At 44.6% G+C, this 13,083-nt stretch overlaps 1 protein-coding gene across 3 annotated transcripts in view; it reads right to left on the bottom strand.

Moving 5' to 3' along the window:
* Nucleotides 1–13,083, bottom strand: part of gtf2e2 (general transcription factor IIE, polypeptide 2, beta) — a 244,217-nt gene that overhangs the window by 80,642 nt on the left and 150,492 nt on the right. For 2 of the 3 annotated variants that reach the window (XM_070865073.1, XM_070865064.1), the window contains one exon: nt 8,724–8,906. The exons of the other annotated variant lie outside the window; for it this stretch is intronic. In XM_070865073.1, coding sequence (XP_070721174.1) covers nt 8,724–8,906 — 183 coding nt within the window. The remainder of the gene's footprint in view (nt 1–8,723; nt 8,907–13,083) is intronic. 3 annotated transcript variants of the gene reach the window in all.

The raw sequence follows: 13,083 nt of genomic DNA, 5'->3' as shown, positions 1-13,083 counted from the left end.
CAGATGGCACAAAACTTAGATTTCAAGAAGATAGACAGGCTGGTGGAATGGGTATACACATAGCAGATGAAATTTAACGCAGAACAGTGCAAAGTGATACATTGGGGTAGGAAGAACAAGGAGAGGCAATATAAACTAAAGGGTACAGATATATACAATGGGTAGATTTAATTCAATTGATAAGTGAAAAATATTAAGGTGAATAAATGCAGAATGATAAGACTGGGGAAAAATAATAAACTGAGAAAATATAAATATTAAATATATTGGTAATATAAATATAAAATGTAACCATAAAATATAAATGGTAATCTACAGAAAACACGGGAACGAGAACTGTGAAGAAATCGAGGCCACGAGTAAAGGGAAAACAAGATCTTGTGATGAATAGAGCACAGATCACAGGAAGCAACACTGAATTTGTACACAGCATTGTTCTGATCATCCACCATGTTCCGAAAATCAATTATAAAAGCTGATGTATTTATTTAATATTCTGCCATACCTTCATTCCCCCTTCATACCAGAGCAATCCCATCCACTCTTAAAATTCTTTCACTTTTAGCATAGGAACATAGGGAGAGGAATAGACCATTCAATTAGATCATGGTTGATCTGTACTTCAACTCAATGGGCCCCAAGTTTCCACACGATAAAAAACGGGCGCCCCTCCGAGCTGGGCGCCCGTTTTCGCGCCTAAAACGGCGCCTAAAAAAAAAATTGCGATTCTGGAGAGCCCTGCAGCTCCTTGTCTGCCTGGCGCGGCGGCCAGGGGGGCAGAGCCTACACTCGCGCCGATTTTGTAAGTGGGAGGGGGCGGGTACTATTTAAATTAGTTTTTTTCCTGCGGCAACGCTGCGCGTGCGCGCTCGGCCATTTTTGTAGTTTTTTGTAGCTGTTTAATTTTTGAACATTTTTTTAATAAAAGCACATTGCCATCAGCACTTGCAGCCTTCTCACTGTCTCCTCCCCCCGCGGGAAGAACGGGCGCCTCCCCCCCCCCCCGCGGGAAAGAACGGGCGCCTCCTACCCCCCCCCGCGGGAAGAACGGGCGCCTCCCCCCCCCCGCGGGAAGAACGGGCGCCTTCCCCCCCCCCCGCGGGAAGAACAGGCGCCTCCTACCCCCCCCGCGGGAAGAACGGGCGCCTCCCCCCCCCCCGCGGGAAGAACAGGCGCCTCCTCCCCCCCCCCCGCGGGAAAGAACGGGCGCCTCCTACCCCCCCCGCGGGAAGAACGGGCGCCTCCTCCCCCCACCCCCCGCGGGAAGAACAGGCGTCTCCTCCCCCCCCCCCGCGGGAAGAACAGGCGCTTCCTCCCCCCCACCCCCCCCCCGCGGGAAGAACGGGCGCCACCCCCACCCCCCGCGGGAAAGAATGGGCGCCTCCTCCTCCCCCCCCCCGCGAGAAGAACAGGCGCCTCCTCCCCCCCCCCCGCGGGAAGAACAGGCGCTTCCTCCCCCCCACCCGCGGGAAGAACGGGCGCCACCCCCACCCCCCGCGGGAAAGAATGGGCGCCTCCTCCTCCCCCCCCCCCCGCGCGGGAAAGAACAGGCGCCTCCTCTCCCCCACCCCCCCCCCCCCCGCGGGAAGAACGGGCGCCACCCCCACCCCCCGCAGGAAAGAATGGGCGCCTCCTCCTCTCCCCCCCCCCGCGGGGAGAACGGGCACCTCCTCCCCCCCCCCCCCCGCGGGAAAGAACGGGCGCCTCCTCCCCCCCCCCCCCCGCGGGAAGAACGGGTGCCTCAGGCTGACTGCATAATTCTCCCTGCCTGAAGCACTTTCACACAGGTAGGAAGATGGTTTATTTAATCTTTTCTTTGCTTATAAATGTTTATTCAGGTTGGATTTATCTGTATAATATTTGTCGAAGTATAAATAAGGATTTATTGTAGAATTTAATGATTTCCCTTCCCCCCCCCCTCCCCCCCCACCTCGTTCTGGACGCCTAATTTGTAACCAGCGCCTGATTTTTTAATGTGCAGAACAGGTTTTTTCAGTTCTACAAAAATCTTCACTTGCTCCATTCTAACTTAGTTTGGAGTACGTTTTCACTGTGGAAACTTTGAAATCACACCACCTTTTGAAGAAAAAATTCTGTTCCAAAGTAGAACTGTTCTACCTGACTAGAACTGCAGAAAAAAAAATGTGGAGAATTGCGATTTCTAAGATAGTCCGTTCTCCACCAGTTGCTCCTAAAAATCAGGCGCAAATCATGTGGAAACTTGGGCCCTATTTACCTGCATTTGATTCATATCCCTAGATACCCTTACCTAATAGAAATCTGTCAATCTCACTCTTGAAAATGTCAATTAACTCAGCAACCACAGCCTTGTGTAAAAGAGAATTTGAGATTTTCACTATCCTTTGTGAAAAAATGCTTCCTGATTTCACTGCTGAAAGGCACAGTTCTAATTTTAAGATTGTGCCCCTTGTTCCGGATTCCCCCAATAGAGGAAATAGTTTTTCTGTCTGTACTCTATCAAATCACTTTAACATTTGAAAAGCCTCAATTAGATCACTCCTTAACCATCTAAACTCAAGGAAATACACAGCAATTTTATGCAACCTGTCCTTATAATTTAGCCCTTTACACTTTGGTTTCATCCTGGTGAATTAGCGGACCAAAGTCAATACATCGTTTTTGAGGAGCGGTGTCCAAAACAACAACTTGCATTTCTACAGCACCTTTAACATAGTAAAACATCCCAAGGCGCTTCACAGGAGCGTTATCCGACAAAATTAAACACCGAGCCTCATAATTAGATATTAGGACAGATGACAAAAGCTTGGTCAAGGAGGTAAGTTCGAAGGAGCATCTTGAAGGAGCAGAGACAGATCGTGAGGTGGAGAAGTTTAGGGATGGAATTCCAGAGCTTAGGGCCTACGCAGCTGAAGGTATGGCTGCCAACGGTGGAGCGATTAAAATCGGGATGTACAAGAGGCCAGAATTGGCGGAGCACAGAGATCCCGAAGGCTTGTAGGGGTATAGGGAGGGGCAAGGCCATGGAGAGATTTGAAAACAAGAATGAGAATTTTTAAATTGAGATGTTGGCAGACTGGTAGCCAATGTAGGTCAACAAACACAGAGATGATGGGTGAACTTGGTATGAATTAGGATACAGGTAGCAGAGCTTTGGATGAGCTCAAGTTTACATAGAGTGGAAGATGGAAAGCCAACCAGGAGAGCATTGGAATAATTCAGTTTAGAGGTAACAGAGGCATGGATGAGGGTTTCAGCAGCAGATGCGCTGAGACACGGGTGGAGTCAGGTGATGTTACAGAGGTGAAAGTAGAGGTCTTGACGATGGACCAGATATGTGATCAGAAGCTCATCTCGAGGTCAAATACGACATCATGGTTGCAAACAGTCTGGTTCAGTCTCAGACAGTTGCCAGAGAGAGGAATGGAGTCAGTGGCGAGGGAACAGAGTTTCTGCTAGGGACAGAATACAATGGCTTCGGTCTTCCCAATATTTAGTTGGAGGAAATGTCTGCTTACTCAGTACTGGATGTCGAACAAGCAGTGTGACTAATCAGAGACAGTGTGGGGTGGGGATGGCCTAGAGGTGAGTTAGAGCTAGGTGTCAGCGTACAGGAAGCTGTGTTTTCGGATTATGTTGCCTAGTAGATGAGAAGTAGGAGGTACGATGGATAGATCCTTGGAGGACTCCAGAAGTAATGCTACTGATTCTCTGGTTACAACTGATTAGATAAGAATGAAACTAGGTAAGGGCAGTCCCATCCAGCTGGATGATGGAGGAAAGCGTTAAAGGAGGATGGTGTGGTCAACCATGTCAAAGGCTGCAGATCGGTCAAGAAACATAGAAACATAGAAAATAGGTGCAGGAGTATGCCATTCGGCCCTTCGAGCCTGTACCGCCATTCAATGAGTTCATGGCTGAACATGCAACTTCAGTATCCCAGTCCTGCTTTCTCACCATACCCCTTGATCCTCCTAGTAGTAAGGACTACATCTAGCTCCTTTTTGAATGAAGGATGAGTAGAGATAGTTTACCATGGTCACAGTTAGATTGGATCTAATTTGTGACTTTGATAAGTGCTGTTTCAGTAGTGTGGCAGGTGCAGAAACCTCATTGCAGGATTGGAAACTGAATCTGGTTATAAATGTACTTATATTATCTGCTAATTTTTTTGTTATTGGCTTTTAGCTTTTCTAATCTCCCATTGCATCTCTCCACTACACTTTCTATATTCTTCATTTTTTTTTCAGTGCTTGTAGATTGCCTGTGGACATCAAAAGCACACGATTTTAGAGGGCAGGGGAATAAATGGATCAAGGCAAAAAGCAAAAAGGGCCACATTCGAAAGGGGCAAAGTGTGTTAAAAAGAAAGGCCTGAAGGCTCTGTGCCTCAATGCGAAGAGTATTCGAAATAAGGTGGATGAATTAACTGCGCAGGTAGCAATTAACGAATATGATAGAATTGGCATCACGGAGACACGGCTCCAGGGTGACCAAGGCTGGGAACTCAACATCCGGGGGTATTCAACATTCAGGAAGGATAGACAGAAAGGAAAAGGAGGTGGGGTAGCATTGCTGGTTAAAGAGGAAATTAGCACAATAGTAAGGAAGGACATTTAGCTTGGATGATGTGGAATCGGTATGGATGGAGCTAGGGAATACCAAAGGGCAGAAAATGCTCGTGGGAGTTGTGTACAGACCCACCAAACAGTAATAGTGAGGTTGGGGATAGCATCAAACAATAAATTAGGGATGCGTGCAATAAAGGTACAGCAGTTATCATGGGCGACTTTAACCTACATATAGATTGGGCTAACCAAACTGGTAGCGATGCGGTGGAGGAGGATTTCCTGGAGTGTATTCGGGATGGTTTTCTTGACCAATATGTTGAAGAATCAACTAGAGGGCTGGCCATCCTAGACTGGGTGATGTGTAATGATGTGTAATAATCAGCAATCTTGTTGTTCCCTTGGGGAAGAGTGACCATAATATGGTCGAATTATTTATTAAGATGGAGAGTAACACAGTTAATTCAGAGACTCGGGTCCTGAACTTAAGGAAAGGTAACTTAGATGGTATGACACGTGAATTGGCTAGAATAGACTGGCGAATGATACTTAAAAGCGTTGACTGTGGATAGGCAATGGCAAACATTTAAAGATCACATGGATGAACTTCAACAATTGTACATCCCTTCTGGAGTAAAAATAAAATGGGGAAGGTGGCTCAACCATGGTTAACAAGGGAAATTAAGGATAGTATTAGATCCAAGGAAGAGGCATATAAATTGGCCAGAAAAAGCAGCAAACCTGAGGACTGGAAGAAATTTAGAATTCAGCAGAGGAGAACAAAGGGTTATCCACTTGATGGCAAAAACACGAAGGCAGAATATTATCTGAATGGCGGCAGATTAGGAAAAGGGGAAGTGCAACGAGACCTGGGTGTCATGGTACATCAGTCATTGAAAGTTGGCATGCAGATACAGCAGGCAGTGAAGAAGGCAAATGGTATGTTGGCCATCATAGCTAGGGGATCTGAGTATAGGAGCAGGGAGGTCTTACTGCAGTTGTACAGAGCCTTGGTGAAGCCTCACCTGGAATATTGTGTTCAGTTTTGATCTCCTAATCTGAGGAAGGACATTCTTGCTATTGAGGGAGTGCAGCGAAGGTTCACCAGACTGATTCCCGGGATGGCAGGACTGACATGAGGAGAGACGGGATCGACTGGGCCTGTATTCACTGGAGTTTAGAAGGATGAGAGGGGATCTCATAGAAACATATAACATTCTGACGGGACTGGACAGGTTAGATGCAGGAAGAATGTTCCCGATGTTGGGGAAATCCAGAACCAGGGGACACAGTCTAAGGATAAGGGGTAAGCCATTTAGGACTGAGATGAGGAGAAACTTCCTCACTCAGAGAGTTGTTAACCTGTGGAATTCCCTACCACAGAGTTGTTGTTGATGCCTGTTCATTGGATATATTCAAGAGGGAGTTAGATATGGTCCTATTGGCTAAAAGGATCAAGGGGTATGAAGAGAAAGCAGGAAATGGGTACCGAGGTGAATGATCAGCCATGATCTTATTGAATGGTGGTGCAGGCTCGAAGGGCCGAATGGCCTACTCCTGCACCTATTTTTCTATATTTCTATGCAGATATAACTCAACTTCCATTTTGAAATTATGTATTCTGTCCTTAATAATCTCTTATTTAAAAACCATAAAAATATGTTTGCTTCCTGTCTGTGCCACTTGACATCCTGTTGCTCCCGTTTGGTCACACTTGTGTCAACTTTTTTCCCATTATAAATTCCTACGTGCATATTTAATGAGTTTTACCTATGTAAACGAATTACTCTGATTGTGCTATCTGGCCACCAAGTTCTCATAAATCATTCAAAAAACTTTGAAGGTTTTTTTTTAAATTTCCACTTCTCCCCTCAGCAATTGAAATTTCTAATGCTCAAAATAAGGGATTAAACAAAATTCTAAACATTAAACAAAAACATTAACATGATTAAATGTATCCATTGAACTGTCTGTCAAACTTCCAGCTAAGCCTCCAGCTTGGCACAGTGACAGCACTCTAGCCTCCAAGTCAGAAGCTTGTGGGTTCAACCTCCATTGCAAGACTTGAGCATATAAGCTAGGCTAACATTTTAGCTCAACATTGAGAGAATACTGCAATGGCGGAGGTGCCGTCTTTCAGATGAGACATTAAACCAAGGCTCCATCTGCCTATTCAGATGGATGTATAAAATCCCATGGTAATATCTGAAGAACAGTGGGATTATCCATGTACCCTGGCCAACATTTATCTTCAACCAACACCGTCATAACAGATTGGTAACTCATCTCACTGCTGTTTGTGGGAACCTCTTCTGCAAATTTGAGGCAGCTTTTGACTACATAATAAAACTAATTATACTCCAAAAATAATTAATTGCCTGTAAAGTACTTTGGAGCATCTTGAGTACACGAAAAGCACAATAGAACTGCAAGTTATTTCTTTGAAGTTTTTGCTTTGAAAAGCCTAGGCTTCAAATTTATATTTTTGCTCAGACCTGTGACTCTCAACTGAGCTTGGATTGTGCAGTCTGAGCATGTGTAGGGCACCTAATTTCCCAAAATGCATCAGTACCTCTAGCGAGAGGACAGATAGAAGGGGGGAGGAATGAGGTGAGAGGGAAAGAGGTGAAAATGAAGGGTGCAGGGGGTTAGGGATTTTAACCATTTTTTGTCAGTGCTTTTTTTAAATATGACTCTTTAAAAAAAACGGCACACATTCTAATTTTTCATTATGTCTCTCATAAGTTTATTTAATCTTCATCTATATTTGTCCACAGAACGCTTTCCTTGGATGCACCCCATTTTCACCTTATAAGAATGTACCTAATCTTGTATTCTATTCATCTCATATTTAAATAAAAAAACCTATTACAGGTTGAATCTCTCTTATCTGGCACCCTCGGGACCTGGCATGCGTCGGATAAGGGATTTTGCCAGACGAGGGGAGGTCACATTAAATTGGATGGTACAGGTACTGGTCAAGGGGATATCGGGGCTGGCTGGCTTGCAGCTGGGAGTGTGGCAGAGAAATCGTGGTGGGGGGAGCGACGGATTGCGGGGTCAGGCCAGCGATTGTGGGAGTTGGCAGCGAGGAAGGACTTCAATTTGTTCATGTCGGAGTTCAGTGCATGCGCCACACGGCGGCCAGGAATGGTGCCAGATAAGGGAGGTTCAACCTGTATCAATTGAACCCGAATAGCATACTGGCGCGGAATTCACGGTCAGTGGCGAAACAAAGGCGAACACTGCTGACCTCGAAGAAAGCTGCCCACAAAGATCTTGCGATCTCTGTGGTGAAAACTTGAGCTTTCTCAATGTTAAATTGGTTGTAGCGCTGTCGAAAGGGGATCCCAAGTCCAGAGCAGCAGTGATATCATCAAGCTGCCTAAGAAGCCAATCACATTGAAGGATTCTCAGAGTCAGCAAATCAGGAAATAAAAAGCACTGGTTATCTGCACTTTAAAAAATAAATTATAGAGTGAAATTAAGATTTGGGCATACACTTATAATGAAGGTAGAAACTTAAATATCATAAACAAACTTTAAAAAAATTTAAAATATTTTTTATTTTAAAAATCTAGTAATTTTTAACATAATGGAGAAATTTGACATTCCACAAATATATAAGTAGTTTTTCAGGGCCAGAATGGCTTTTTGGCAGTTAATAGCTGTTAAAACCCCAGTTACACTTATTCCAACAAGACGCAACTTTTTATGGGGTGCTTTAACCCCATAATTAGATCGGAAAAAGCTTACTTTTTTATCAGTTCATCTAATTGCCAGGTATGGGGAGTTCCACACTGCAGCCTGTGGCAGAACAGTGAATGACTGACTGCAATTTCAAGATTTCCGCATATAGCTACGTACACACTAAACCTTCAAGTTATGGTCAGTTTCAGAGGTGTAATGACGGCAACGTTGACAGTTCGCCGTTATTACCACCCCAAAATCCAGGTCACTAGTTATCGTCACAAACCCCACAATAAAGTGGCAGCACAGGTTCAAGCTCAGAAAAAATAGTTTAGATTTAATTACTTTGCACAGTGAGTAGCGTATCACTTTCCCAAAGAGGCAGTTTGTGTTGGTACATTAAGGATGGAGTGGGACTAATATTTGGCAATTTAAGAGGTGCAGCATCTCAGTTATGTAGTCTTGGTAAAATGTTTAAACAGATACCTTTATAGCTTTTTGTGCATTTGGTAGTCCTTCCTCTATATCTTCTAAGAGGATCCCTCCCAAACCCCGCTGATCGTGCTTATCCAAAAGCCTTAGAAGAGCCTTTTTATCTCTTAAATTGTACTTGGGTTTAAAGGCATATTTTCCATCTGTCACATCAATTTTTGGGTTGCTTAGCAGTGCCTGAGGAGAAATAAAAAAATGTTATTGAAATACATTTTAGGAAACACTTCTATCATTACTAGTGGATCTGCTACTATGGAAAGTCAGGACAAAGCAAAATTCCCTCAGAGCTTTAGTGATGCTACTGATAATAGGTGTAGGGATCTAGAGCTGTGCGTTCCATTAAGTGGCTAAGTGCCCAGCTACAGGAGTGACTCTGTATCAGACTAGTGATACCCAAATAAGGAATTTGTGACATATATAATAGCAAGTATATGCATTTATAATAAAGCTAATTCATATCCTCTGGCACTGCTAGTCCAGCACCATAGACACCAGACTATTGTACTCTAATGAAGAATCTCAGATGTACAGGAGGGTTCCGCTATTGATTCTTCCTTCTTTGATACTTCCACCCCACCTCCCCACCCCCATCTGCTTCATTATTCCATTCAATTTGTAGGGTGGCTTCATTCTGGAGGTTATCATCGAGAAAGCTCTTCACCCTGCATATTCTGCAAGTGTCAGAAGAATATTTGTGGGTAAGGATTGGGAAACAAGTAGAGCTTCAGTGGGTTGGCAAAGGAAGCAAAGGATTTATTCCAATAATGGATGGTTCTATGCACATTAACATATAGTTATGCAATATAATAGATCAAATTTTTGTAAATAGTGGGTGTGCCTGTGGCATTGCTCACAGTAAGCCATAGAACACAATCGGAGTCTTGAGTGTCTCTGATGTCTTCATATTTCTGGATATAGAATCAGAGAATATCAGGAGGAGGCCATTTGGCCCGTCAAGCCCATGCCAGCTCTCTGCAAGAGCACTTCAGCCAGTCCCACTCCCCCACCCTTTCCCTGCAGCCCTGCAATTTGTTTTCCTTCGGGTACTTATCCAATTCCATTTTGAAAGCCACAATTGAATCAGCCTCCACCACCCTTTTAGGCAGTGCATTCCAGATCTTAACCACTCGCTGCGTAAAAAAGGTTTTCCTGATGTCGCCTTTGGTTCTTCTGGCTATCACCTTAAATGTGACTCCTCTGCTTCTCGACTCTTCTGCCAATGGGAACAGTTTCTTTCTATCTACTCTGTCTAGACCCCTCATGATTTTGAACAGCTCTACCAAATCTCCTCTCAACCTTCTCTGTTCTGAGAACAACCCCATCTTCTCCAGTCTCTCCATGAAACTGAAGTCCTTCATCTCTGGAACCATTCTTGTAAATCTTTTCTGCACCCTCTCTAAGGCCTTCACATCCTTCGTAAAGTGCGGTGCCCAGAATTGGACACAATACTCCAGTTGAGGTCGAACCAGTGTTTTATAAAGAGAGAGCATGAACGAATGTTGGCAAGTAAAATCAGGGAAAACCCAAAGATGTTTTTATAAATACTGTACATTAAGAGCAAGAGGATAACTAAAGGAAGAGTGGGGCCTATTAGAGACCATAAAGGAAATCTGTGTGTGGAGGCTGAAGATGTGGATAGGACTCTTAATCAATACTTTGCATCTGTTTTCACAAAAGATAGGTGCGATGCAGATTTTGCATTGAGGGAGGAGTGTGAAATATTAGACAAGATAAACATAGTGAGAGAGGGAGTATTAAGGGGCCTCACAGCTTTGAATCCCTAGGCCCGGATGAAATGTATCCCAGGTTGTTAAGAGAAGTAAAAGAGGAAATAGCAGAGGGTCTTACCATCATTTTGCAATCCTCTCTGGCTGCAGGTGTGGTGCCAGAGGACTGGAGGACTGCTAATGTGGTACCCTTGTTTAAGATGGGAGAAAGGGATAGGGCGAGTAATTACAGGCCTGTCAGCCGAACCTGAGTGGTGGGAAAATTATTGGAAAAAATCCTGAAAGACAGGATAAATCTACATTTGGAAAGGCAAGGATTAATTAGGCACAGATTTGTTACGGCAAGATCGTGTTTGACTTACCTGATTGAATTTTTTGAGGAGGTAACCAGGAGGGTCGATAAGGGTAGTGCGTACGATGTAGTGGAAATGGACTTTAGCAAAGCTTTGGATAAGGTCCCACATGGTAGACTGGTCACGAAGGTTAAAGCCCATGGGATCTACGGCAAAGTGGCAAGTTGGATCCAAAATTGGCTTAGAGGTAGGAAGCAAAGGGTAATGGTTGATGGGTGTTTTTTTGACTGGAAGGTTGTATCCAGTGGGGTTCCACAGGGCTCAGTGCTGGGTCTCTTGCTTTTTGTGGTATATATCAATGACTTGGACTTAAATGTTGGGGGTATGATTAAGAAGTTTGCAGATGACACTAAAATAGACTGTGTGGTTGATAATGAAGAAGAAAGCTGCAGACTGCAGGAAGATATCAATGTACTGGTCAGGTGGGCAGAACCGTGGCAAATGGAATTCAATCTGGAGAAGTGTGAGGTAATGCATTTGGGGAGGTCTAACAAGGCAAGGGAATACATATTAAATGGTATGACACTGAAACGTGTAGTGGAACAAAGGTACCTTAGAGTGGAGGTCCACGGATCCCTGAAGTTAGCAGCAACCATGCTGTTGAGGAGGGGGAGGGCAGGGGAGGATTTGTAGGAGCTACATATTCATTTTTACTGACTTTATAAAAATATATTAAGACTTTTAGAAAGAGAACCAAAAAAGGCAAAAAACACAAACTATCTTATTTTGTCTGTCGTTCTATAGTCTTAAAAAGTCCCAGGAATAATGTCAATATAGATTTCCTCTTAAAAGTTTAGTGGAATGTTAAACAAGAGTTAGAAGAAACTACTATTTATTTATTTATTTATTTATTGAGAATGACACAAAAATTATTCAATTAAACTGATCAATGCACAATTTCGATTTGGTATAAATGTTTAAAATAGGAGATTAAAAATTGAGAGCTTAATGAAGGTTGTTTCCCGCTATTCAATTGCAAAGTAACTAAAATAATGCAACACTTCTCATGATAAGAGCCGGGATTAATATTGTGGAGAATGTTTGAAAGAAAAACATTGGAAACGAAATTTGTAAATTAACATCTTTACGTCAACATATTCGTAAACATTTCCAAGTCAGTCTGATTGGTTCTTGTGTCCAGGAAGAAAGACGAATGTTTATTTGTTAAATCATAGTTTCTCCTGCTTTGTGTTTTTAATTCAGTGACGCAAATTGTGTATGTGTTTTTCTGCACTTGTGAATATGTGCTGTATTTCTGACATATTGGGCCCAAGTTTCCACACGCGCCTAGAACGGCGCAGTCCCGACCTGGACGCCCGTTTTTCGCGCCACAAAGTGCGCCTAAAAAAATCCTCGGTATTTTCCACCTACTTGCAGGTCCTCTGGCCCTCGGCGCAGCCAACACGAGCTGTGGGGGGGCGGAGCCTGGTCCCTGCGCTGAAAACAGTGCCGGGACCTCTGCACATGCGCGCTACAGTGGGCACACAAGTGCAGTAGCTCCAGGCGCCGAACTGTGTGGGAGGGGCCCGAAGCACGCAGCCGCTAGCCCTGGCTGAATGGCCTCACTGGGGCTGCGTGAATAAGGCTCCTCCCACGGCCAGCTCCTGCTCCCCCCCCGACCAGACCCGACACCCGCTCCTCCCTGCCTCCGGACCAGACCCGACACCCGCTTCCCCCCCGCCAACCAGACCCGACACCCGCTCCCCCCCCGACTGACCCGACCCGACCCGCGCTCCTGTTCCCGCTCCCCGCCCCCCCCCCCGACTGGACCCAACCCGACCCGCGCCCCCCCCCCCCCCCCCCGAACCGAACCGAACCTCCCCAACACCACCTACCTGTAAATCTGGTGCTGGGGACGGGCCCTGCCCGAAGTCTCGGGCCGGCCGGTTCAGCCTTCGGCCCCGAAAGGCCTGCCTGAAGCACTTTCATACAGGTAGGAAGATGGTTTATTTAATCTTTTCTTTGCTTATAAATGTTTATTCAGGTTGGATTTATTTGTATAATATTTGTATAAGTATAAATAAGGATTTATTATAGAATTTAATGACTTCCCTTCCCCCCCCCACCTCGTTCTGGACGCCTAATTTGTAACCTGCACCTGATTTTTTAATGTGTAGAACAGGTTTTTTCAGTTCTACAAAAATCTTCACTTGCTCCATTCTACTTTAGTTTGGAGTACGTTTTCACTGTGGAAACTTTGAAATCAGGCGTTTTGAAGAAAAAATTCTGTTCCAAAGTCTACCTGACTGGAACTGCAGAAAAAAAAAATGTGGA

This window comes from Pristiophorus japonicus, chromosome 2 (genome assembly GCF_044704955.1).
Source record: "Pristiophorus japonicus isolate sPriJap1 chromosome 2, sPriJap1.hap1, whole genome shotgun sequence".
NCBI lineage: Eukaryota > Metazoa > Chordata > Chondrichthyes > Pristiophoridae > Pristiophorus > Pristiophorus japonicus.
This window is presented reverse-complemented; position numbering and strand designations above follow the sequence as displayed.